This window comes from Papio anubis, chromosome 13 (genome assembly GCF_008728515.1).
Source record: "Papio anubis isolate 15944 chromosome 13, Panubis1.0, whole genome shotgun sequence".
Taxonomy (NCBI): Eukaryota; Metazoa; Chordata; class Mammalia; order Primates; family Cercopithecidae; genus Papio; species Papio anubis.
This window is the reverse complement of record NC_044988.1, coordinates 5,289,026-5,316,054: the sequence shown is the minus strand read 5'-3', so window position 1 is coordinate 5,316,054 and position 27,029 is coordinate 5,289,026. Positions and strand designations below refer to the sequence as shown.

Sequence of the window (27,029 nt, the reverse complement as noted above, 5' to 3'; positions counted from 1 at the left end):
TTGCAGTGAGCCGAGATCAGGCCGCTCCACTCCATCCAGCCTGGGCTACATACAGGGCGAGATTCCATCTCAAAACAAAACAAAAAATAATAATAATTTATATTAATACTGCTCTAAAAATGTTATATATAGATTAGAGTTTTCTGAAGAATAGTTTATGTTGCTGGGTGAGTGAAGAAAAATAAGATCAAAGCACAAATATTTTATTTCAAACCAATATTTTTAATGAAAATTTCCCTGTTTTCTGATTTTACTTATGTTGAATGCCAATAAGAAATACATAAAGAACTCTGAGCATTTATATAGAGCTTTCAGTTTCTGTCTGTTTAATTTGATGTTCTGCTTATTCAGTTATACTATATGTGTTTCTCAGAGTTACCCAGTCCATACGTATTTGAAGAGACAATTTGGTGTAGAATTGTTAGTGTCCAGGCTCTTCCAAGCAAGATCTTCCAAAGGGATATCTCAAAAATATTCCTTAGAGTTGAAGTGGCAATGTTATATAGCCTAACAATTTTCATACTATTAAAAGCTTATAATAGCTGATCATTAAAATGCAGGTTACAGATTTTATATAAACACTACACATTTTACAGAGATTTTTAAATCAGGCTACAATAATTAAAAAAAAAAAAAAAAGCATTTGCTATAGCCCCAAACCAGCTCTTATGAGTAACATCTATCAAGTTGGTAATGAACATTTACTGAAGGCTTTATTTTAAGAAATTAGTTTTAAACATAAAGATGGACTCTAAGATATGATAAGGTAATTTCAATAAGATTATATCAAATCATACTTCAAGATGATTAAAAATATTACAGTACTACCCAAGTTATTAAAGAATAAGAATAGTATAATGTACTCTTCACATTACTGTCTTTGTTAATTGTTTTTCTAACAGCAAATGAAAGAGCTCAAATTTTGCTAAGTCAAGCATTCCATTTACAGTACAGTTCTTTTTAAAATATGCTTGATAACAAAGTGTTAAATACTGAATGTCTTACTTCTTTGTTATAAAGAAAAGAATGGGCAAGCATGAGATTTATGTAAGATCATTTGTACGCAAAAAGAAACTGCAGTAGATGCTTGTTTCTCTTAACCCTTATGTATCAATAGTTTGGCAAAATTCTGTTGAAATTTCTTGTCATAAAATGTCAGTGGACTTACCACTTGAGAATAGATATTTGCTTGTATATATAATACTACCATTATTAATAGAGTTCAAGTATTCCAAATGTAAGGATTTTTGAATCTTATATTAAATGGACATTACCAATTACTAATTATTACATTCCAAAGTTCCCAAGCTGAACACTCATTCTGCTCAAAACACAACGAAATGTTGCAGGTTGCATTTCCCAGTATTTGACCGGGTTGTTGAATAAACTTATTGCACTGTATAAAGATTTCTTCATCTTTGGCACTGTTGGACAGAAGTCATTTACTCCCACTCTTGCAATCGAATTAGAATGAAGGAAGATTATCTGTTGTAGTAGGAAAAAAGAAAGGATTAAAAATACCCAGTAAATGTAAACGGAAGATACTCTGTAGTCGCCATTTGTTTATGGGTTTATTCCTCTGTTTATTTTACATCGGCTTGAATGTATTTCCAGGTAAAGTAGATGTACTCACTTATGCATGTTAAATACCTATTATAACAACTCAAACTCGTGTTGTACACAAAAGTGTTGGGGAAGGACTCCTGCCAAGGCCTAGAGCATGCCCAGCTAATTTTTGCATTTTTAGTAGAGATGGGGTTTCATCATGTTGGCCAGACTGGTCTTGAACTTCTGATGTCAAGTGATCCGCCTTCCCTGGCCTCCCAAAATGCTGGGATTACAGGCATGAACCACTGTGCCTGGCTCTGCCTGGTCACATGGGTCACTGTCTCTGTCTCACTCCAGATAGATCAATAGATAGTAGATAGATAGATAGATAGATAGATACATACATACATACATACATACATACATACATGCATGCATGCATAATGTTTACTTATATATAATACATATATATATTTTTAAATATACATATATATGTGTATATATATATGGTTACTTCAGTGCCATATTTACAATAATGAATTTAAAACATTAGAAATGATCAGAAGAATGAAATTTAATGCTGCAAGAATTAGGCTCACAATATGATTGTGAAGAATTATTAGCTGGCATTTTCTGTGACCAAAGGAGAATTTTTGTAAGTTGTTTTATAGAAAGATCTATCAACATCTTAAATGCATAATTGTAATATAGCATCAGTAGTTGAAATCAATCTTATGTACACCAGTGGACAAGTCACAATTTTATAGGCCGTGTACATGTCTTTTTAAGTTAAATTCTTACTCAAAAAGTATGGTAAATAGAGGAACTTTCCTCCATTCCCTTTAACAGCCCTTCTAATTCCTTCTTTGGCCTTTTTTGGTAACAGTGAGATTTCTGGGAAATAAAAGCAATCTACTTCACTGACAGCATTTTGGTATGCTGAAGAGCAGAAGCCTTTTGCTGGCCAAAGTGGGATATCTTCCCTGGCTGTTGTTACCTCTAGATTCTGCCTTTATGTCTTAGTAAGACTGGTACGAGCCCAATCATGAAAATTCTAGGCATTGCTAAAATATTTAAGTTTGGTGTTCAGTCCCCCAGCTGCTCAATATCAGTGCAAGGTATAGTTTACCATAGTACTGATCTCACTGGGAATGAAAACCTGCTGGACATCAGTGTGTTTACTTTGTGGGCATTCACTGAAGTGTATGCTTATGACTTGTGTTCTTCTGTTTGTGTTATCATTCTATTCATTTAATTAATGCTAGCAAGAGTATAGGTAGATTTAAGAGAGACCAGAAGCTGGAAGCAGAGTTGTGGAGCAAATGAAGCAGAAATGACATCAGGGATGGGGCAGCTTGAGAGAGGACAGACTCAAGTTGTAGTCACTGGCTAAACAGACATCCAAATGCAGCATTTGGAAAAGTCAAAGCAAAAGTTGTCACCTTGAGATTAGCACCTGCCTATATTGCATTCATTTGGATGGTTTGTATCTCGAAGGAGTACAGTGAACGAAACTTGTTTAAAGGTACATTGGAAAGAAATAGAGAAGAGGCAAAGTGGCTTGATGCCCAGTTTTGTTCTCAAGCTCCTTTGAAGATGAAAACTTTTGTTCTTGGGAAGATTTAAATCTTTATTAGATTCTCTGAGAAATCTGTGCCCCCTCCCAGCCAGTTAAGAGTTGTCAAACTGGAAGGAAAAGATTTCTAATAATGAATAACAACAAACGACAAAATGGGAACTTATGATGCTCCAGATGGTGACTTTAAATTGGTTATATACTGTATTCTGGTTGGAATGTTTTAAAAAAACATACACATGTCTATCCTGGCACCACACGGAAAGCGAAAATACTGGGAGCCTAGTCCTCTTGCTGTGCCTTGAGAAATGTTTCCAGATCAAAAGGACATGTGACCCTGCTCCATGTCCTCCTGACTAGTCCTGCCTCTGCAGAGCAACCCCTGCCCTAAAATCTGAAATTAACTGTGCCGGCGGCTTTGCCACAATGTCCTGAGCAGTTTCAACAGGAAACTGGATCCTGACGGAAATGGATCCTGAGCTTTCTTGTGACGCCGATGTAGAAACCATTCTCCTAAAGCTCTCCTACTTCTTAAAACACTTCATGCAACCTGGAGAGTCATTATGTGTGAATCACCCTTGCTGCTTACTTGGTCTTTGCTTGAGGTATGCTAAAGTGTGTTACAAAAACTAAAGAAAATACTGATACCTACTGAACACAAGTAGAATGTTTTACCTGGAGGTATTTCAACTCTGGTAATCCTGAAGGGATTTTTTTTAGTTTATTGTTTTCCAAATGTATTTCTCTCACACGTGGTATGTTAGCAAGACTCCCATTTTCGATATCTGTAATTTTGTTGTTTCCTAGGCCCAGCCTAAAAATGATATAAAATGCATCAAGTCTTACACAGATAGTTAGGTGTGATAGAGTTAGCTGAAAACACCACAAACTAGTTAGAATATAAGCCTGTCCTATTTATATATATGTTCAGACAAAGATATTTCACGACTTTATTTAATAACCTATTTTCAGTATGTAACAACCATCTCCCAGTTTTTTCAGAAAATTCTTTAACCTAAATTTAACAAAAGGGAAATTTGAAAAGTCATTTTCTTCTTTTCACTTGATTTGCCGCTATCAGCAGAGGTGGTAATAATGTTGGTTCTTCTTTTTTTTTTTTTTGAGACGGGGTCTCGCTCTGTTGCCCAGGCTGGAGTGCAGTGGCACAATCTTGGCTCACTGTAAGCTCTGCCTCCTGGGTTCAAACGATTCTCCTGCCTCAGCCTCCTGAGTAGCTGGGATTACAGGCACCCTCCACCATGCCTGGCTAATTTTTTTTTTTTTTTTTTTGAGACGGAGTCTCGCTCTGTCGCCCAGGCTGGAGTGCAGTGGCCGGATCTCGGCTCACTGCAAGCTCCGCCTCCCGGGTTCACGCCATTCTCCTGCCTCAGCCTCCCGAGTAGCTGGGACTACAGGCGCCCGCCACCACGCCCGGCTAGTTTTTTTTTTTGTATCTTTTAGTAGAGACGGGGTTTCATCGTGTTAGCCAGGATGGTCTCGATCTCCTGACCTTGTGATCCGCCCGTCTCGGCCTCCCAAAGTGCTGGGATTACAGGCTTGAGCCACCGCGCCCGGCCGCTAATTTTTGTTTTACCATGTTGGCCAGGCTGGTCTCGAACTCTTGACCTTGTGATCTACCCGCCTTAGCCTCCTAAAGTGCTGGGATTACAGGCGTGAGCCACTGCACCCGGTCAATGGTGGTTCTTTCTAGTTTTCCCTTCACACTCTCCAGTTCCAGCAGCAGCTGGCTAAACAGACAATGATCTCTACCAGGGTCCCTGTGCACATTCTCCAGGAGGTATCATTCTAAGTTAAAATTTTGGGAATTTTTACCTTTGTAGTTCTTTGTATCGTTTAAAATCCTCAAGTTCCACTGTTGAAATTTTATTGTAATCTAAATGAAGCTCCAATAAAGTTGGTGGTAAGCCTAATAAGAAGAGAAAGATATAGGTTAAGTCAAGTATAACCAAGCCCCATTGATTATTTGTTTACTTTTCAAGTTTCAGATTATGGATTTAGGCAACTTTTTAGGTACTTGCTCTTTTTTTTTTTTTTTTTTTTTGAGACCAAGTTTCACTCTTGTTGCCCAGGATGGAGTGCAGTGCTGCAATATCGGCTTACTGCAACCTCCATCTCCCGGGTTCAAGCAGTTCTTCTGCCTCAGCCTCCTGAGTAGCTGGGATTACAGGTACACACCACCATAACTGGCTAATTTTTTGTATTTCTTAGTAGAGATGGGGTTTCACCATGTTGGCCAGGCTGGTTTCAAACCCCTGACCTCAGGTGATCCACCCGCCTCGGCCTCCCAAAGTGCTGGGATTACAGGCTTGAGCCACCACACCCGGCCTGATACCTAGTATTTATTAACTACTTCTTATGGTAAAATTGTAACCATTCATAAAAATAGAAACTAGTATTATGAACCACCATGCTCAGCTTCAACAGTTATCTCCATTTTTCCTATCTTGTTTCATCTCCTCTATTAATTATTTATTGACTTGTTAATCTGTTTTTATTTTGCCACATTTCTTTTGCTGGAGTATTTAAAGTCAAATCTTATACATAATGTCATTTCATCTATAAATTCTTCAACTGGATGTCTGTAACTGATAAGGTCATCTTTTTTTTTTTTTTTTTCTTTAACATAACCACCCTGTTAATATCACATCTAACAAAATTAATAAATTTTTTACTGTCATCTAATATAGTAAAGTTTCCCCAGTTGTCTCAAATATGTCATTTTACAGTTGATTTGTTCAAGTTAGGATTAAATGAAGTTTACAGAATACATTTGTTTCTTATCGCTCTTGAAATCTCTCTTAATGTACAACATACTCCTTTTTTCTCCCTCTTCTGTTGATTTATTTCTATATTATTAATTTGTTTGAGACACTCCTCTTGTGGATTTGGCTGACAGCTTCCATGTAATATCATTTATCAGAATCCTTTAACTTCTTCCTGTGCCCTGGTAGTCAGATCCAGAGATGCATTCAGATAGAAGTAAATCAGCCTTTCACCTGAAGGTCTTAGCATTCATGCACGATTGTTGCCTAGATCCATTCTCTCATTAGGAATTGGAAAATGGTGACTTCCTGATGTCATTCTTTATGGATTTATTAGTTGGAACTCTTCTATAAAGAATTTTCTTTCATTAATTATTTGGTTACTTTGTAAGATTATTTTTACAGAAAAGGCAGCAAAACTTGATTGTTTCAAGTAATGAATTCATGCAATGCCCGGAGGTGACCAGTTAAGGTTTTTTGTATGTTTTGTTTTTTTTTTAAAACACGATTATAAACATGGGTTTTTACTCTGTTTGATATGTTCAGGTCATTGCAGTATTTATTCTTCCTTTTGTTTTCTTTTTCCTTTTTCTTTTTTTTCTTTTTTTTTTTTTTTTTTTGTGGCAGGGTCTCTCTCCATCACCCAGGCTGGAGTGTAGTAGCACAGTCTTGGCTCACTGCAGCCTCCGCCTCCCAGGTTCAACTGATTCTCTTGCCTCAGCCTCCCAAGTAGCTGGGACTACAGGCGTGCACCACCATACCCACCTAATTTTTGCATTTTTAGTAGAGATGGGGTTTCATCATGTTGGCCAGACTGGTCTTGAACTCCTGATCTCAAGTGATCTGCCTGCCTTGGCCTCCCAAAATGCTGGGATTACAGGCATGAACCACTGTGCCTGGCTCTGTTCTTTCAATTAGCAGTAGTTTTCTGTAAACTAAGTGTATCTGTAGTACCCCCGCACATGGCAGGTGCCCAGTGAATAATTATTCCTTCTCTTCTCACGGGAGTATATCCTGACCCTCACTCTCCCCAGATGAACTGAAGCTGGAAAAAAAGGGACTGACCAGAAGATTCCATCAAACCTCATTTTGTTAGCCCTATATACAAAGTATTATTTGTTAACCCAAGTATCTGGTTAGCTAGCTGGAAAATGCTTTCCTTGTTTCAACTCTTGATGAAATATTTCCTTTCTATATTAGCAATAAAGACTGATGAAGATAATTGAAACATCCTTATGAATAGCAATAATAGTCTTCATGACTGAATTTATTTTGATAACAGAATCTACTTTGAATTTTAAAATAAACTAGGGAGCAGAAAAATCATTCTTCTAAACTGAGAAGGTTCTAATTTCTTGAATTGTGATTAATTGAACTTAATTGTATTTATGGAATGATTATATGGATCCTCCAGTATGTAAATAAAGGTTCTGTCCTCAAAGACATTATATTCTAATTGAGCAGATCCATCATACATACAAAAATCACTGGAAAAATACCTGATTCAATGTGCCAGCCTATTCTAGAATAGGTTGTACAAAGTCAGAAGGGAAAAGTCTCTGGGAGAGGACTTGTAGAAGTTGAGGGAACTGTTGTGTCCCTTAGGAAATGAGGAAGGTGGGTACCCAGAGAGAAGAGTCAAGTGTAGCCTCTAGGGTAATCGAGCAGAGGTGTGAATTTGGCAGAAGCTCAGTAACTGCTGACAAATGTTAGCACACTTTTGTACCGGAATTTCTATTCCCACCCTGTCTTCACACAGGTCTCCCTTCTTCCCCACACAGTATCATTATGCAGTAGAACTTTCTGAACGAATAGGAAAGAAGACATTTTCTTCCTGTCCACATGATAACTTGTTGGGTCTGGTGAAGACCCTCAGGATATCTACATCCTTTCATCTTGCCACAGAGGGTAATACTGACTGGATTATGCCACGCAGGCAGTCAGCTTTCACAGGTTAGTGAATTCTGAATGTCAAAGGGATTTGAAGGAATAGTTATTTAAGTTGAGAGATTTGATTCCAATTTAAATTTCTAAAGATTCCTTTTGGCTTTGAAAGAATCTTGAAAACTTCATGAGAAGTTAAACCTTTACTTTTAAGATACACTTTGAAACATAAAGAGAATTTTACAGTGTAGGAAAGTCTTCTGGTGTGAACATAAAGAATGGCCAGGCCAGGAGATGCGGCCTGGAACAGCAGCTCCCTCCTCCAGCCCTGTAGGCTGCCCTCCTCACGTCCCTCTACCTTCTTCTTTTCCTTGTCTTCACTCTCCTTTACTGGATGTCAGCTTCCAGCATATGAAAGGGATTTTATATGTTTAACTTATTGGATAGCATTTGCATTTTTTGTTGTTTTTCTAAAATGGGAAGGTAAATGTAACATTTTTGATTTCTTGTAGAAAAACATCCACCTCCTTTAAAGCTAGACTAAGATGGTTTTTTGGATTTGTGTAGTTCTGAATTAAACTGTTGTGTTCCTGGATAGAAAAATTATCTCTTTTACTTCAGATGATCTTTAGGTGACCTAAGTAAAAGGTCACCTCTTGATTAATAACAACAGCTTTACTATGTCTTTTAAATTATCTGTGTATGTTTGTTTTATTGATCTTCTGGGTCAGCTGAGTAGATTAGAGGGGGTCGTGATGAAGTTGCTGCTTTAACTCATGGATACTGAAAGACAGAGTTGTTGGAAAGTAAAAATATGTTGTTAATCATAGGGGTTATTTTTGACCCAGTTAGTCATCAAAGCAAAGAGAGCGTGTGCCCTTGTTGGGAATAAGGAAAGCAAGACTTTGAGCAAGAGTTCCAAGAAAGGCAATCCTATGCAGCTAATCATCAGACAGGGAGCTTGGAAGTAATGGGTTAGAACACTGGCCATCTGGCAGACTTAAGGAGCATTCTACTTGAGGTGCTAGCCTTGGGTCACACAAAGCCATGATAAAGAGCACAGTGCTCATCTTGATAATGATTATGTCACAGGTGGTCACTTCCTATCTGCTGGATGTTGTCCCCAAACCTTTCTGTGTATTGGTCCATTAATCTTCACGGTATACCTGGGAAGAAGCTGGATGCCATTCCTGCCAGAGCTAGGGGCTGTCCAGTCTGGCCTCATAGGCTCCACCTCAAACTGCGGCTGAATGCCTGGGGACAGGGTCTCTTGCCCCATCTATCTTTCTCTGCTTTCTTCCGTATAGATTTCCCACCTCTAACAGGTACTTCACAGAATGACAGGTATAAATGAGTAAATGTCAGGAAAGAGAAGGAAAATTAAACATTCATTGCTTCTTAGTGTTTATTCTTAGTGGAGTAAAAAAAAATTATGGCTTAATTCTGTCAGGAAAAAAAAGCACTACATATGGCATTTTATGTGTGTGTAGACTACATTGACCAGATTTACTGGTGCAAGGATTTCTAGTTGCAGTATATACTGCACAGTTTCCAATATTAGATTTAATCGTTACTGAAAGGTGACAACTTTAAAATACCATATCTTAGATAAAGTAAATACAAACCTTTAGGAACTGAGGTCAGTTTTGCTTCTGCAATTCTGATATGGAACACCGTCACCCCTTCAAATGCCCCTGGCTCTATCCCATTATTATCAAGAGGGTTTGCACTCATTTCTGTCGGAGGAGAATGACATGACTTAGCACACATAGGTTGTATATAAAGGAAACTCGCAGTGCAGAGAGACATATCCCAAGAATGAATATCCCAAGAAGCGTGACCTTCGTCTAGGCTCATTCTCACTCAGTATATCTGCTTCTGTCTATCTACTGTCCTTTCTGTCAGCAACAGAAAAATACTGCTTTGTATTATGTAAACTGGAATATATGAGCAGTTCACTATTATTCACTTTGAATTACCAAATCAGTGATATATTCACTCTCCTCCAACCATGAGCACAATTAAGGTTTTTTTGTTATAATAGTGCATCAAAAAAGATCATCCTTCATATAATCCAAAATGCTTACATTTTTCTGTGTACATTTTTGTGTCTTAAACTTTTTAAAATTTTAAGTCAATTATTAATTATTGTTTTGTTGGCAGAAATATAACTTTGAAGAAATGCCAGTAAGTGAGGCCAGGCACTTGGTTGAATTAAATGAATAAATGAATTAGTATTATTGGTTATGAATTTTGAATGGATATTATAGGGAGATGGCATGGTTATATGATGGGTGTTAGAAATAAAATCAGGTAGAGTTTTAAATATAAGACAAAAAATTCCTCACATCGATAATCTTAAAGCAGATAACCAAATGTTAGGTGCACATTCTAAATAATATCCGAACTAATTTTGTATATTATATTTGAGTAGCTTATGCAATACATTAAAAATACTACCTTTAAATTAAATACGAATAATTTATATTTTATTAATTAGAGTCTGGTCAGAAAAAGAAACCACGCTAAGTCTTTCAAAGGAGGTTCTTTTTTTTTGAAATGGAGTTTCACTCTGTCACCCAGGCTGGAGTGCAGTGGCACAATCTCGGCTCACTGCAACCTCCGCCTCCTGGGTTCAAGCAATTCTCCTGCCTCAGCCTCCCGAGTAGCTGAGATTACAGGCACCCATCACCATGCCCGGCTAATTTTTGTATTTTTAGTAGAGACGGGGTTTTACCATGTTGGCCACGCTAGTCTCAAACTCCTGACCTCAGGTGATCCGCCCGCCTTGGCCTCCCAAAGTGCTGGGATTACAGGCGTGAGCCACCAAGCCTGGCCTCAAAGGAGGTTCTTGAGGGAAAGAGAGACAGTATTACAACGGTCATATTTTCTTTACGTGCTAAAAATTTTGTTGGACATTTTAATTGATTTATAAATGGCTTATCTAGGCAAAGATTATTATATTCAAACATTAATTTTGGAAATTATTCTTAATAGTGGCGATAAAGTGTTCTACATCTGTTTGTTATAATTTCAAGATGTCCCATTCATTTGAAAAACTTACCTAAAACATGTAAAGCATTCATTCCTTTGAATGTGTCCTTTTGTATTTTCTTAACTTTATTTTCATGAATTCTGAGTTCTGCTAATGATTTGGGAAGATTAAGTGGTATTTCACTTAGTTGATTGTGGGACAAATATAACCTTCGCAACTTCTTTGTGGTTAGAAAGGCTTTTGGGTGAATCTTTGTTAGCTTGTTGTTGTTCAGGATCAGACCCTTGATCAAGCATAGAAAGTTACACAATATTAGGAAGTGGATTTAATTTACCAGTATTCTACAGTGATTAGCCAATCATGGAAATCAGTATAATTTATATCATTGGTGTACTAGATCACCCATGTAAAAAATTTCCCAGCCCAATCTAAGCTTTAAAAAAATGTTTACTAATGAGTTAGAAAAGTGCAGAGCTTTAGTAATTAATGTTGTGCCATTGGTTTAGATAGAAGTGCATCTTTTAAATCTTTGAATAGATAATACATTCATATGGTTAAGGCTTCAGCCTCTACTCAGCCTCCTATTTCCCTTCAGGAAAGTGACCAACGATACTATCTTTATCTTATCTTAAAATCTATTTACTCTACGAAACTATGTTTAGTGCACACCAAATATACTTTTGCATGATTTTGTCTACTTTGAAAACCTCACTTTCATAGTTACTAATGTTTACCATTTCTCCCAGAACAGAGACCTGAAAGGAAAAAACTCCTACAAAGTACCCTCAGCATTCTGGCATATTTTACATATTGGAGAGATAGTAATGGATCCTGAGAAATGACTCAATCTCTTATCAGTTTTTTGGATATTTCTCAGGGCAATAAGACAGCATCCTCCAGAGGGGGTCTAGTAACTCCAGAGAGTAAAAAGAGCTCGTACCAGTGTGAGTGTGCTCTCTGCTACCAAGTCCTTTGCAACATGTCCAAGGGTGCGTGGCTGCTTGGGTGACCAACCATCTCAGTCTGCCCAGATGATGAGATTATGGGATGTGGGGATTTCAGAACCAAAACTGGGAATGTCCTAGGCAAACTGGGACATGTTGGTAACACTGATAACGATTTGCATTGCAAAATGAACATAGCTCAGTTCTTTACTCATTGCCAGATTATTCAGAGAGAATTTTCTGTGTTTACCAAGAATGATGACAGGTCACTGAGCGTCTTCAGGACCTTTCTGTCCCTCTTCACCAATCCAGGTCATCTGATTTTGTCAAGGAGCAGCTCTAGATTCATTCATTTTATGATTTTGTTCTCAAATTCATTTCACAAAAATCTCCCTTTGTTTCCAGACTGGAAAAATATGCCTCACTGGTATTACTCACATTGTTGTTGTTTTTCCATGGCAGAAATACACATTTTGGTTGCTCAGTAAACTCCTTTTATCTGCACGTTTCCTCATCTCACTCTTGGCCCTTTGTGCTTTCCTTTTCTCACCCTCCGGAAATTCCAGATAGATCACTATTGCTAAAAGTTTCACCGAGAAAGGGTAAGCCTAGGAGAAGAGGTGAAACTACATTTTGTTACCAACTGGTAAAATATCCTCATTTCTGAGTGTGTGATGCCAACTGAAAGTATCTTCTCTTTTCCTTTGGTTACACTGAAAAATGAGGCGAGGGGAATTTAACAACTTGGTGGATCATCAAGATGGTTTGTGAATCCTCTCTTGACTCCATGAGGTAAATTTAGCTGGAATTATTACTCTCCTTTTAGTGAAGAGGAAATGCATAAAGTGAAGAAAGGTGACTTGCCTATGCCACCCAACAAGTGAGGGTTAGAGAGGCCCCACCACAAAGTGAACCTGTGCGTCAGTGAGATCCAAGTCTAGTGCATTGGGCTTTTGTTAGTTTGTTTTTCCTGATTAAAACATGCAGTTGTTGGAACTGTGTAAAAGGAAGGAAAAGGAATACAAAACTGTGTAAGAGGTTTTGCGCAGGACTAGTAAGAGCCGCGCCACCCGGTGGACTGCCCTGCATGGTGAGCTGGCTAAGTGATCCAGTTAAACTGCACTCTCAGTGCCGACTTGGTGGTCACAGAGCCTCCAATTCATCATTAACAAACAGTGTAAGGACAGAAGATGAGAAGAACCTAGACATTCAGTAGTAGGACAGTGATTCATGCCACATGTGTCTGATAATGGCTGGAAGTGAGCTAGGAGGGCTGTGAGTGTGTTCAGTGATTTTGCTCTAACTGTATCATTCTTTGTGTAAGAACCCGAGTGCCAAATAAGCAGCTAAAGCATAACACAGAGAATTTGTAGAATGTCTAAAATATAGTTTGAGTCTCTTAAAAGACATATATAAGGTGATATTATAATTATATAAATGTTTTGTAATTATATGGTATACCCACAATTCAAATATAAAGCATTTTATTCTTTTTTTAATACTTTTATATATTTTTTAAAGTACTTTAAAAAGTGATTTACATTAGTACACCCGGTCAGTTGGGTCAGTCTGGTAATAGTAGCTTGGCAGTAATACTACTTAACAGCTGGGGGCTTCCCCACCATTGCTCTGTACCTGACATGCATTTCTCAGAGAAAATCAAGTAGGTCTAAGAAAGATCCTGATACCTTTTAGTTTCTCATTTCCTGGTGAATAACAAGAATACATATGGGCTAAGTCCCTGGAATGCTCCTAAAATGTAATAAAATAATGATATGACAGATTTAAAACTTTCATAGCCCCAGTATTAAATATGCCATTAGTTATTATTCTTGTAGTTATCTAAGCTGAAAAGGGGTTGAAGAAGTGGTAAACACATCAACAGGCTGTATTTCCAACTTCTGATGGTAGAATAATGGCCTTGCCATTCTCCCAAAGATTCTGTGGCCTAAAGTTAGTGGGTGGACTGGGTGAATCCTCAGCAGAATCCATTGTGTCATTTCTGATTGTCTCAGTGTTTTAGTGAGACCTAACTTATAAATATACACTCTTCTAGTTGCTCTTTTATATTGATATGGAGCCTTACCAGATCTGAGCTGCCTGCACACTTTGAAAGTGAAAACAGCAGGGAGGCTTAATGCGAGGATTGAGCATCCCTCAGTCTGCCTTAAGTATGATCAGCATACATGCCTCGATCCCAGGGTGACATGGAGGAAGGGATGGGCCAGAGGGTCCACTGCACTGACCCAGGGTGACAGGGAGGCTTGGTGACCCCTCATCTCTCAGCCACAGGAACAGAGCCAGGCCTGCATGGTAGCAAGGGGCTAGTATGGTTATGGTATTTTCTACGCTGTTCTCTTAGTTTTAGCTTACCTAGAGATGACAGACTTTAAATTTGCTTTCTCCAGCACAGCCTGAGAGTGTGGGGAAATGGCCTGGAATAGCCAGGCCTGGCTTACCGCCTCAGATGATACAGAACCAGAGCTCTTCCTCTAACACCACGCCAGAGTCAGCGAGGCAGGAGCTGTGCTGAGGGGAGGTGGTGATACTTCCACAGCTGTGGCGGGGGAAATGAGGTGCTCCTCCAAACTCAATTTCAGACTAAGTCAGAAATTTTACTTGCTAAAATCTAGAAACTTCAAAATGGTTTTTTGGTTTGTTTTTGTTTTCGAGATAGGGTCTTACTATGTCACCCAGGCTAGAGTGCAGTGGCATAGTCACAGCTCACTGCAACCTCTACCTCCCAGTTAAGACTACATGCACCACCACCATGCCAACTAATTTTATATTTTTTAAAGAGGTGGAGTCTCGTTATGTTTCCCAGGCTGATCTCGAACTCTTGGGCTCGAGTGATCCACCCGCCTCAGCCTCCCAAAGTGCTGGGATTATAGGCATGAGCCACCACACCCAGCCCAAAATGTTAAACGTGGAAGTGGTAATCTTTTAAATCCTAGAATATTAAAATGATACTGATATAGTAAAGAAAAAATTCTTTTCCTCTTTAAAGATCCAATAAAGAAGCCATACGTGTATATATTAATCAATCAGATATATTCTATCTGCTGCTGTTAGAGATTTGTGGTGTCTTCACACGTTTGGGTAGAGATTTCTTACACTGTTTGCTAATGATTGCTGTAAGTAATTGTTTTCTTGTTCATTTTAATGTATAGTGACTGTTACTACCTGAATAGATTGTAAGCTTATTTGAGGACCATTAAGGTCAGCCCACTGCCTTTTACATGGCTATTATTTAATAAACATCCATTGAATTAGACTATTAATTGAATGAAATCTGTAATTTTTAATTGACTAGAACCCTGTTGAATGCAGGGATTTTTGTCATTCTTTACGTACAGAAAAGTAATACTTGTTTATACTAACATAGTATAATTAATCATTACAGCAAAGATTATATAATTAATCATTATAGCAAAGAGTTTTCACTTAAATCTTTGAAAGTATGAGGATATATTCTTACATAAAGCGAAGTGAGTCCTTTAAAATCATTTTCTTTGATTTCCTTAATTTTATTGTTTTGAAGATCAACCATTCGAGTATCAAATGGAATGTTGGTTGGGACTGAGGTCAAACCTTAGAAAGAAACAAACATATTATATAGTAGAGAATCATGCTGAAGATGAGATTACTAATATGATAGAAACACATTTTTTTAAACCCATGATTATCATCAAGTTACACATGACTTAACAGTCATAACAGATGACCAAAAAAACATTGTTTTGGGGGAAGACCTCAGGACCCTTTGGAGTAACTTACTAATTTTTACAAGGTGTCTAGATTGGTATAGCTGTCACCACTCATCCCCTCTAAGGTGGAATAAAAGGTGATAAATTGGAGCTGCCCTGGTGGCTGTGAGAAAGAAGGTGATCAACCACTGAGGTGCAGCTTCGGTTGATGTACCATTGGCTGAGGAATATTAGCTTTCTTTGCAAATTTCCAGGCTGTTATAGTGCTAAATTGGAGCATATGGGTCTTGATAATTTTTCCTTCTTTCTTTCTTTTTTTTTTTTTTTTTTTTGAGGTGGAGTCTCGCTCTATTGCCCAGGTTGGAGTGCAGTGGTGTGATCTTGGCTCACTGCAACCTCCACCTCCCGAGTTTGAGCAGTTCTCCTGTCTCAGCCTCCTGAGTAGCTGGGATTACAGGCGTGTGCCACCACGCCTGGCTAATTTTTGTATTTTTAGTAGAGACGAGGTTTCACTATGTTGGTTAGGCTGGTCTCAGACTCCTGACCTCACGATCCACCCGACTGGGCCTCCCAAAGTGCTGGGATTACAGTTGTGAGCCCCTGCGCCCGGCCGGGTCTTGATCATTTTAAGAAGCCTTAGAAAGTTGTGTTTAGAAAATAGAAAAATTAGATTTTTTTCATGTATATTACCAAAAACTTTGCCACCCATTTCCTTTAATTAATTCCTCTAATTAGTTGCAAATTCTTTGATTTCCACATGCTGATTCATACATAATTCTTTTTTTTTTTTTTTTCTTGAGACAATCTTGCTCTGTCGCCCTGGCTGGAGTACAGTGGCACCATCTCAACTCACTGCAACCTCCGCCCCCTGGGTTCTAGTAATTCTCCTGTCTTAGCCTCCCGAGTAGCTAGGATGTGTACCACCATGCCTGGCTAATTGTTGTATTTTTAGTAGACACAGCGTTTTGTCATGTTGGCCAGGCTAGTCTCGAACTCCTGGACTCAAGTTATCCTCCTGCCTTGGCCTAGATGTCAGTACACTTTTGATAGAACCGTCCTCACTCCTGAAGTATAGTCATACATTTAATAGCCAAAAATTGAAGAATTGAAAATCTAGTATTTGAATATCAACATTCTATCCTACAGCTCTGTGTACTCTTCCTTTCCATACTTTAAAATTGGCCAGGCGTGGTGGCTTACACCTGTAATCCCAGCACTTTGGGAGGCCAAGGTGGGTGGATCACTTGAGGTCAGGAGTTGTAAGACCAGCCTGACCAACATGGTGAAACCCCGTCTCTACTAAAAATACAAAAATTAGCTGGGCCTTGTTACACATGCTTGTAGTCCCAGCTACTTGGGAGGCTGAGGCATGAGAATCGCCTAAACCCAGGAGGCAGAGATTGCAGCGAGCCAAGATAGTGCCATTGCACTCCAACCTGGGTGACAGAGTGAGACTCTGTCTCAAAAAAAATAATAATAATAAAACAGGCCGGGCGCCGTGGCTCACGCCTGTAATCCCAGCACTTTCAGAGGCCGAGGCAGGTGAATCACGAGGTCAGGAGATCGAGACCATCATGGCTAACACGATGAAACCCCATCTCTACTAAAAAATACAAAAAAATTAGCCGGGCTTGGTGGCAGGCATCTATAGTCCCAGCTACTCGGGAGGCTGAGGCAGGAGAATGGCGTGAACCTGGGAGGCGGAGCTTGCAGTGAACCGAGATCGCACCACTGCACTCCAGCCTGGGCGACAGAGCAAGACTCTGTCTCAAAAAACAAAAGTAATAATAATAATAATAAAATAAAATTGACAAGAAATTTAACTCTATATGGGAAGAAAAGGGGGTTAACTTGATAAATTAGCAAGGTAGAGGGGCAGTTCTGTTTGTTAGAATAGATTTATTTTGCCATTTTTATGAACACAGGGAATTATTTTGGTTTTAGAAAATGAAGTGGAAGTCTTATAGGAAACTGGAGGTTCTGCAGAAGGGATCCTCCTAGTAACACAGATTTTGACAAACCTACTCCTGCCCTGCCCCTGTTGAAACTGAAGTTCTGAAAAGAGTTTCATCTCCTGAGGGAGGAAGAGTGATAAGGGCCCAGACCCTTTTTATGGTCATGTTTTGGGGGAGGTAGGGTGGTTGCGGCAGCATGCTGATGGCATGTCTGACTGTCACAGATATCCTTAGGTGGATTTTGTTTACTAGAGTTTTTTCAAAGCTAAATGTTCGGGAGACTGTGTGATGGGAACACCAGATTCCTGCCATGAGGTAGGTTGGGCTTCTCAGGTCTTTGGTGACAAGTGTGTACTGGAGCAGTTTTATGCAATGTCTCATCCAAGGTCTAAATGTTGGAAGCATATGACTGCTCTGCCGTGGCACATATGGAGGCTAGCACGTGGGGGTGGTCTGCACTAAAGATAAATGCGTCCTTATTCGCCATCTTACCCAGAACCAACCCAATTTACATCTAGTGGAGTCATAGCAGATACACATATTTTTATCTGGAATTTTGGCTTACAAAGTGCTTTAACATGCACCCGTTCTGCAGACTGATAGCAGGTAATGTTTTTTCTTGTCTGAGATGCAGTTTAGTACAATAGTACGTTCTCGTATTCCCTGACTAACCTCTTCTTGCACCCACCATCTGTCTCAGCTTCTGCATTTCTTGTTCCTGCTGCTTTTTCCACAGTCATTCTGCATGAACAGGTTTTCTCAAACAGTACTTGCATCTTAATCTCTTTCTCATGAGAATTCCATAGGTAAAGCGTAAGACTCATTTCCTTCCTAGCCTATTTCATTAGACTTTACTAGTAAGTCTAGCTCATATTAGTCTCCCCTTTTCCTGAATGCTTTTTGTTCGCCTCTCATTTTGTCATATAATGACAAACTTCATTAAGGTCTCTAGAGTAGATTATTATAAGCTTTAACTCTTGCCATGAATGCTATGGCAGTAGGAAGCAAGTCTAATGCTTTTCAAGACATCTGCTCATATAGACTCATGAAGTGACCCTGATGGGCCATCAGCCCCTGAGTGGGAGTTGTGTGCCAAACCTTGACCCTCCACAGTGGGGTCAGTCTCAGCTGTCCCCTCTTGGAAATAACTGAGGGCAACAACTCTTGATATGCATTGCCATCATGTCCCCTCCCTGAACAGGGCATGGGTGTGCTCTTGAGTGCTCCTTCATTAGAAGTATTAAAGAAAATACTCAGCAAAGAATTATAAATTTTAAAAAGACTTTATCCACTTTTTTCTTAGGCAGTTTTAAACCCACATTGTTAAAAAGCAAATAAAGCATTATCTTTAAAAGGTCTAGATTAGAGATTTCACAAGCTTTCTGTAACTCGTTTCATTGTTCTAGACACGCAGATTATTTTGTTATCATGGAGTTTTACTCAAAAGTACAGTCTCAACCTGCTAACACCCTGAGATAGAGCTGCATGTGATGTCCATTCTCTCTGAAGGGAATTAAAATTAAATGCTTTGATGTAACTGGGGAAGGGAAGAAAATGTTCTATGTACAACATTCCCTTAGTTTTCCTCTGATTTTCTTAATTTTAAAAATAAGTTTGGATGTACTTTGAGGTTTGCTGTACTTTCCACCTGAAAACTTAAATGAAAAAAATCTTGTACAATCAGTGAGATTATTTTTGAAATTTCTGTGAAGACTTTTTCCATCCTTCAAATGGTCAGAATAGCATTATTATTCTTCAAAACAAAATTGGCTTATATTCTTACCTAAATCTGAGCAATGTACAACTCGTGAATAGCACTGACATCCAAATGGACACATTGGAAACAGATCAAATGGGAAAAAAGGGATTCTTGGCTCTCTTGTTGGAAAAAGAGAGTTCTCCTCCTCCTCCTCCTCATCATCATCATCTGTGTCTTCCATATCCTTCAGCATCATGTTCTTCAACGCCATGTGTGAAGGGCTAAAGAAGGGTTTGGCAGAGCACAAACCCAGGAATAATAGGAGCACATACTCCTTCATGGTGTCTTAGTGTAGATCGGTCTAGGACTAAACAGAAATTGGATATTAAGTTTAAATGGATATAATTCCTGCATATATACATTACTCAGTTCCGGCAAGAGTGCAATGAAATGACATTTTTATCCATTGCTTAGCTAATGTGAGAGTAAATTTATAAAGATTTTTGGAAGACAATTCAGCAATGTGCATTGGGAACTCTAAAAATATCTCTGTTTTTCAGATAGTAATTTTACTTTTTGGAATGTAGTCTCAGGAAACATTTCTAAAGTGCACAAAGATGTTCATCACAGAAGTATAATAGCAGAAATATTTGAGACAATTATAATGGTTACAAGGGAATAGTAAAATAAAAGAGTATATTCCATGAAATATTTTGGAACCCACAAAATGCTTGCAAAGACATTTTAAAATATGGGATATTATCTTTTGTGAAATGAAAAAAGCAAATATAAAAAATCCGTAAACTGTATACTTACAAACACTCAGAAACAACCAAAAACAAACCTGGCAGGAATATACCTGATTGATGATAAACTCTGGTTACTAGAACCATAGATGACTTGTGTTTTCCTTTTTCCTTTAACTTTCATAATGAGCAATGAGTATTACCTTTATAATGAAAAAGCTAATAAACATGTTAGAAACAGATTATCTTACCTAACTCTGTATTCCCAAAATCTTTCTATTGCCTTAATGTATTCAGTGTCCCTGAAGGAGGAGTGTCTTCATTGTCTCCTTAGACAACATCTGGAATTTTTCCTTAACTGATTTCTCTCCACCTTTCCCAACCTCACTCTCATAGTTGGTCACTTTTTCCACAAGTGGTATATTTTTCCTTCTAATCTGTTCCATTGTCTAATATTTGATCCAAACTGTCTGATGTCCAGACTGTTCTTTCTTACTCGTCTTTCCCCTGAGTTCTGTCTGTTTCTTTGTTTTGGTTTTGGGGGGCCAGGTTGTTTTCAGCTGCATTTTTTAAATGCACACAAAACAGAACTATACAAACGAGAACCTTCAGAGCATAGATTTATTGCCATATTTACATATCACAATTTTTAAATTGTCATCTGTGAAATGTGTATATTCTTCAAAATTTTCAAAAATTAAAAACATGGAATTATTCAAAATGGATGCATCCTAGAGATGCTCGCTGGTGAAACTGAGTCATGGCAAGAGGGCATCCACTCACCACCACAGCAGAGGGCTCCGCAGACCCTAACAGTCCACCAGGCTACAGTCACCTAAATAGTCCACCAGGCCTGCCATTGCCCAAGTGCCAGAGAGCAGCTGAGCTGCAAAAGACACATAATCAGCTGGGATTGGCGCAGCCTCAGGAAGACCTACCCCTCCAAATCCCAACTGGTTACAATTCCCCAGAACCAAAAAATCAACTTCAACATCCCTCCACGGGCCTGCTTTTTCCTGGATTTAAAAATCAAGAATGAATTCATTAACTTAATTAATATCTTCATTTATATGTGGTATGTCCTTTTAATCACCAGACAAGGGCTAGAATGTCCTACTGTCATTAGTTATTAACCTGATGATTATTTAATTCCTCATATGCTCCAAAAATCTAAATGGTGGCATGAACATTTGCCTACTGGGTAGCTGGATGGCACTGGTCAGGTATGTGTGATATTCCTATGATAATCCACACTAATGCTAGGAAAGAGATTACAGAACAGATCTGAGAATGGCAAGAGTTTTTTATATTTTAATAATCCTATCCTGATTCCCATTTCAAAACTGGCCCTAGCCTCCCATCTGTACACTACTTTGTGGAGGTGTCAATTCAGATGTTATTCTAGACTCATCCCTCATAGGAAATGAGGTGTAAAGAGCTTAAGTGACTCGCCCAAAGTCACCTACCAAATATAAATGGAGCCAGAGCTAGGGCTCATGTGTCCCAACTCCCTGTTCTGTGCTGCCTTCTGCTCCAGCTCATGTGGGGGGACTCAGTTGTTTTATCCAGAAATCTTGTGGCTTCCTGGGCATACTCTGTCATTTCTTGTTATCTAACCAGTATACAAATTCCTGTCCTGTATACATCTGTACATAAAGAAGCACCTGTGTAGCTTGGACTGGAAGGTAGAGAATAGAATGATTGTGAGGTCAGATTTGTGCAGTACAGGGTGAGAGATTGTGCCGGCAACACAAGGTCCAGTGGCTTCTGTTGGAGAGCCCCAGGTGGAAATCACCAACTGTGGCTGACCACTGTTCTGTAGCAGGTGTGGGGTGTCCCTGCTGGCAGGCAGGTTGATGTTTCATATTCCAGTCATCCTGGGAATCCTGTATGGGGTCCTGGTAAAGGTTACTGGGGGCTTCCTTTTCAATATCACTTTGTCCCTGGCACATTGTCTCTGTTCCTTGGCTGGCTATCTGACTTTGACTCATTATGTGTTTTGACTTAGGGCTGTTGTGTGGCTCCTGACTCCTTAAGGTTTAGTGCCCAGCTTTGCCTCAACCTTCAAAATACTCATTCCCTAGAAAAGTCAGCTCTTGGTCCTTAGCTAAATCAAAGTTGGCCCCTGATTCCAGTTTATTCTGTAACATTCTTGCATTACAGCTCTGTCTTCTAGGTGCACAGCTGCCCTTGACCTTGTCTGACCTTGGCAACAAGAAGCTATAGAATTATAATGTCATTTGAGGTGCTGTTTCTGGCTTTCTTTGAGGTTGCTGGAGTTATTCAGTGGGCATTTACCAAGCACGCACTGTACCCCAGGCAGTGTCACTTGTCAGAATTCTGAATCTCTTAAAGTAGAGCACACCTTCCTCCCCATCCTCTTCTCTCCCTCACTTCCCTACTCAAAAATAAAAAACCCACAACTCCTGATCAACTACTGTCAGGTAAATATGAGATCGTAAAGTTAACACTTGAATGTCAGGTGCATTAATAGAAAAACTAAAAAATAAAATGCGTAGATTAGTAAATAGACAATGTAAACCTTATATACTGTGACTTACTGGGTAGGAATAGGGGTGTGGGGCTTTAACACTAGATGTGTGGTACCCAGAGCTTTGAAAGTAAAATTCTTCACCATGTCTGTCTACGCATAACCCTCAGTTTACTGTTTGAGACCAGTAGAACTAAAGACATTTATAAAAACATATATTCATATGAAAAAAAGATTAAAATAGAATATACAAACCTGGCAAGAGGGATAATGGGATTATAAGCAAAGCATTTTTTTCTTCCCGTGCATAGTTTTTTAATTATGTTGCTTTTAAAATATTTTAAATGTCAGTCCGCCAACAGAATTTTCTTTGCTTTATTACTACATATACTGCTGTCTTTTCCTACCACTTTTGGTAGGAGTTGGTATAATCAAAGGTTTCCCGTACACACTATTCTCACCTCTCTCTAGCCAAAAGTCAAACAGTAGCACCTACTTGGGAAATTGTTTTGGGGTTCACAATTTCTTGAGGCTTAATCATATTTGTTCTGGTCAATGGGAAATGAAGATTTTGATAAGGTTATTTTTTAAGTTGGTTGATCTGTTTTGTTTGTTTTTTGGGTTGTTTGTTTGTTTGAGATGAAGTCACTCTGTCGCCCAGGCTGGAGTACAGTTGCACCATCTTGGCTCACTGCAACCTCCACATCCCAGGTTCAAGTGATCCTCCCACCTCAGCCTTCCAAGTAGCTGGGATAACAGGCATGTGCCATCATGCCTGGCTAATTTTTTGTATTTTTGTAGAGACGGGGTTTCACCATGTTGGCCAGGCAGGTCTTGAACTCCTGACCTTAAGTGATCCACCCATCTTGGCCTCCCAAAGTGTGCCACTGTGTGAGCCACTGTACCCAGCCTGATTGTTTTAGTTTAAGCATTTTCCCATAGAATCTTTGAACTATATGGACTTTATGTTCCCAGTCCGGACCGGAAAAACCTATTTAACAGATAATATATCCAAAATGCAGAAACCAAAAACTATGGAACTTAAAAAAAAAAAAAAGTAAAACACCAGGAATGTGTTAGAGATCCAAAGTGGGGTGCCAAGAACACATGGTGGTGTTCCTTGTGGCCTGGCAGTGGGAGCAAGGCCTGGCCTCGGCTCCTTTGCACACCACATAATGGTTTCCCAGATGCCTTCAGCCTCGTGCCACCGTCAAAAGAGGCTTCCACAGTACTGAGTTGAGATTCAGGATGAGGAACGGGATCACGTGTGAGGAGCAGAACTGACAGTTGAGAGGAGAAGGAGAAGGTACACAGGGCAGGGAAGGCAGGGAGTGGAACAGTAGTGGGCCTGCTTTTTTCCACATCCCCGCCTCAGGCCTGCTGACCAGCCCCCCAGTGGCATCAGGAGCAGCATTGTCTCTCCTCTTTTCTGAGACTGATAAGTTACTGCCTTTAATCAAAACTGAGGTAAAATGAAAATATGAAATGGAGACTTCTGTCTGCAAGTTTTAGGCAGTAGCATTATCTGTAGTTGTTGGGAAGCATTCCAGTTGCTGAGCAGTGGAGGCAGCCATTTTTATATAGCAGTTGGGCCCTTTCCTGGAGAGTAAGAGATGGAGACCTTTGAAACAGGAGTTCTTCCTGGTGGTGAAGGTTCCAGAACTTTCTGGAACAGGGAGCATATCCATGCTGCTTGAATAACACCAGGGAGAGGATACTGCCTCAAGGCAGCATCTTCCACAGTTGCCCATCCATGGCTGTTAGGAAAGATTATTTTATATGGAAACTCAAAAATGCCTTCTGGAAAATTCATTTCTCTCTGCTAGTTCTGTCTTCTGTTAGCCTTATACAATTAATCTAATCTTTTGCATTCTTGTATCCTGGTTGCTTGCAAAGAAAAAAGGCCAACCTTGATTCCATGAGGAATTTGTTATTTACACTCTTTACCTGAGTCTCTTGCTGGGTCTCTTCCACCACTTTGTTAATAAGTACAAGTTAAGGATAGGTCCTAAACCTCCCCCAGTTCAGTGTGCAACTGTTTACCAATAGGAAAATAATGGAATGTCTAGGAGGGAAACCTAGATAGCAGTATTTTTTCTTATTATTCAGAAAGAATGTAGAGAATATTATATGTCATTTAAAATGATATGACTTTTGCTTGTTTTGAGTTTATGAATGAGGTATAACCTCTGTTTTATTAGTTTTGGCAGTATTCAGATTATTCTATTTTTAAAACCTTTAAAAATATTAAATCTTCTCAGGAATACTCAATATTTCCCTGATTTAGACCAGTTTTGCCAGTGTTTTCCACTCATGGAAAGCTTTGGATTTTGGTTTCAAGTCTCTCTTAATCAGAATACTATTTGGAGTGTTCTTCCAGTGCTACTGCTGTTACTAATAAATCATAGCAGCCTAGAGCTAAGAGAGGCCTTTGAGACCTTCCCCCCACGGCCGTCTTTTACTGAGAAAAAGCTGAGGCAATGAGTGTCCAGAACTGGCTGGAGGTGGTGGAGCTGAGGGCTGGCCTCCTCACTGCTTGTTGGTTGTGCTTTCCACTAGACTGCATGTCCTCCTAAATGGATTTTAATCTCATAGTTACTTCCAGACAGTAAACAGACTTTCCTCTGGAAAAGCCTAGTTAAGGAGGTTTGGCCAAGGTCTTAAAAGAGTTCATAACATATGGACTGGAAATATAGCTTAAGAAGCACATAAGCTTTCTTTTTTCCATTTAACTGGTCTACAAACTTAGAATGGAAAGTTTGTCTAAGTGAAATGGTATTTCCTCTCAGACACTATTATTAGGTAAATAAGTCACTGTGCTTTTAAATCCCATGTTTAAAGGCCCGCTTGGCAACTTTTCCCTTGATTTAAACATGCCTATCAGTTCACAGGTACCAGTAGCAGATTTCAGTATATAAATGTGATGTAACACACTCCATATATTTCACAGAAGGAATCCAAACCAAATTCAGATATAATCAAGGCACAGCCTTGTAAGCTAACAAATGTGTTAGAAGTCCAAGCATGCATTTGGAAACTTATTCACAGTACCATTTGTTCGTGGATACTGACACAGGTAGCACTTTCATTAAAAAGCAGTTAATTTTACCTTAGAAGTATAACTAGCATTCTGACGAAGCATTCTGGCTGTTTTTCCTTTTATACTAATTTTTCCCTTCACTAATTTTTCCATATGTCTAGCAACCAAGCTACTGTCTTAAAAAACAAAATCTCCTCCCTCTCCATTTTTATGATGTTTCCCACAGTGCTTCAAGACTTGTACTTGTAAAGTTAATCGTTTTTGTCTCAAACCTCAGATCAGTTATCAGAATATTTGTTTTTAATTGAGTAGTTAGTTGTAACAGAAGACTATATATCCTCTGTTCTTTCCACTACTACACTATACTCCTTAATGCCAAAAAACAAACTAAAAACATCAGGATCCTTTTATGTGTGTGGGCTTGTGCTTGATTTTTCTTTCTTTTTTTATTTCTTTCTTTTAACAACTTGATTCTTGGATTTAAACAACTTTATTTTTAGGGAAATATAACCCCCTCAGGTTCTTTATGACTCAGTCCCTACACCATGTGGCCACTGTTTCTTGGGTGCCACACCTCTGAATAGATTAACATGAAAGAATGCTGTGCACTATTTAGGTTACTAGGGAGTAGAATATTGAATACATTGCTTAAATTTTTTAATCTAAAATTTAATCAGAAATTTACTTTGAGAGTGGACAAAGGAAATCTTTGAAAGTGTTAAATTCTGACTGTATATATGCTGTGAAAATTTCCTAATCTTTCATATTGAATATAGTGCTAGCTGAACTATTGCTAATAAGTATTCTTTCTTGGAATTGTATAGGTTTCCATTTAAACTTTTCAGTGCCATTTCATTATAATAAGGAAGACATTTATCAAGGAAAAATATGAATATTCAAATGTATAAGTAAAAATGACATTTCAGTAATTCACACATTTTAAATACACATTCGACAATATTTTAAATATTGAAAAATATATTTACTGTTTCATTTAATATAGCTGTGATATCCCCAAACTTCATGATCATTATTGTAGCAATGTTATTTTCCTAGATAAACACACAAGATGTTTATTTAAATGACTTTTAAAATCAATCATGTTAACATTTATGATAAAGCATAATGACAGGTTTTCACTTAGCTGGAAAAAAAAGTCACATAATTATATTTAAAATAAATTCATTATAGATAAGACATAAAACTAGAATAATTTTAGGTACAAATTTAGGTTTATATTTAAATGCTGATTTTTAAGAAATTATAGAGATAAGCTTTGGACTTTATCATATGATTTATAAGCATTTATTAATAACATTAATGTCTCCTTAGTACTGACTATAAAGTATACATTGGTACATGTAAGATAGACATGAAACATACCTGTCAGAAGAGAGTAGTCCTCCTAAAAGTAGAAGTTATCCACCATGTACTACTTATCTATAATGTAAATGTTCTCAGACACTGTGTAAGAAGAAAAGATGAGGAGGTATTACATTTAAAAGAAAAAAAACACCCTTCAACACAGTCCTGGTGTGACTGCACCCTGGGTGATACTGGAATAAACTGCTCCCACAGATTAGTCCATGTTAGTACTGAGGAGCAAGATTAAAACTTGTTACTGCTCATGTGTTTTCCATCACTGTTTGTATCGTAGCCAA

General features: G+C 38.6%; 2 protein-coding genes across 2 annotated transcripts in view; one reads left to right on the top strand and one right to left on the bottom strand.

Moving 5' to 3' along the window:
* The window catches only part of CENPP (centromere protein P), a 270,783-nt gene that overhangs the window by 121,332 nt on the left and 122,422 nt on the right, over positions 1-27,029 (top strand). The gene's annotated exons all lie outside the window — the stretch shown is intronic.
* On the bottom strand, positions 202-27,029 carry ASPN (asporin). Its single transcript, XM_009189195.4, has 8 exons — positions 26,752-27,029; positions 19,176-19,458; positions 15,209-15,321; positions 10,856-11,069; positions 9,417-9,527; positions 4,958-5,051; positions 3,800-3,938; positions 202-1,485 (listed from the first exon to the last, which is right to left on the bottom strand). Exons 2-8 carry the CDS (start codon positions 19,429-19,431, stop codon positions 1,288-1,290), a joined length of 1,125 nt encoding a protein of 374 aa, XP_009187459.3. The 5' UTR covers positions 19,432-19,458; positions 26,752-27,029; the 3' UTR covers positions 202-1,287.

Excerpts from the sequence above, each read along its gene's own strand:
- ASPN (XM_009189195.4), bottom strand. The coding sequence starts at position 19,431 with ATGAAGGAGTATGTGCTCCTATTATTCCTGGGTTTGTGCTCTGCCAAA. Across the intron at positions 5,052-9,416 it reads ACTGACCTCAGTTCCTAAAG|GCTTACCACCAACTTTATTG; the intron begins GTTTGTATTTAC and ends TCTTCTTATTAG. Across the intron at positions 1,486-3,799 it reads CAGAGTTGAAATACCTCCAG|ATAATCTTCCTTCATTCTAA; the intron begins GTAAAACATTCT and ends CTACTACAACAG.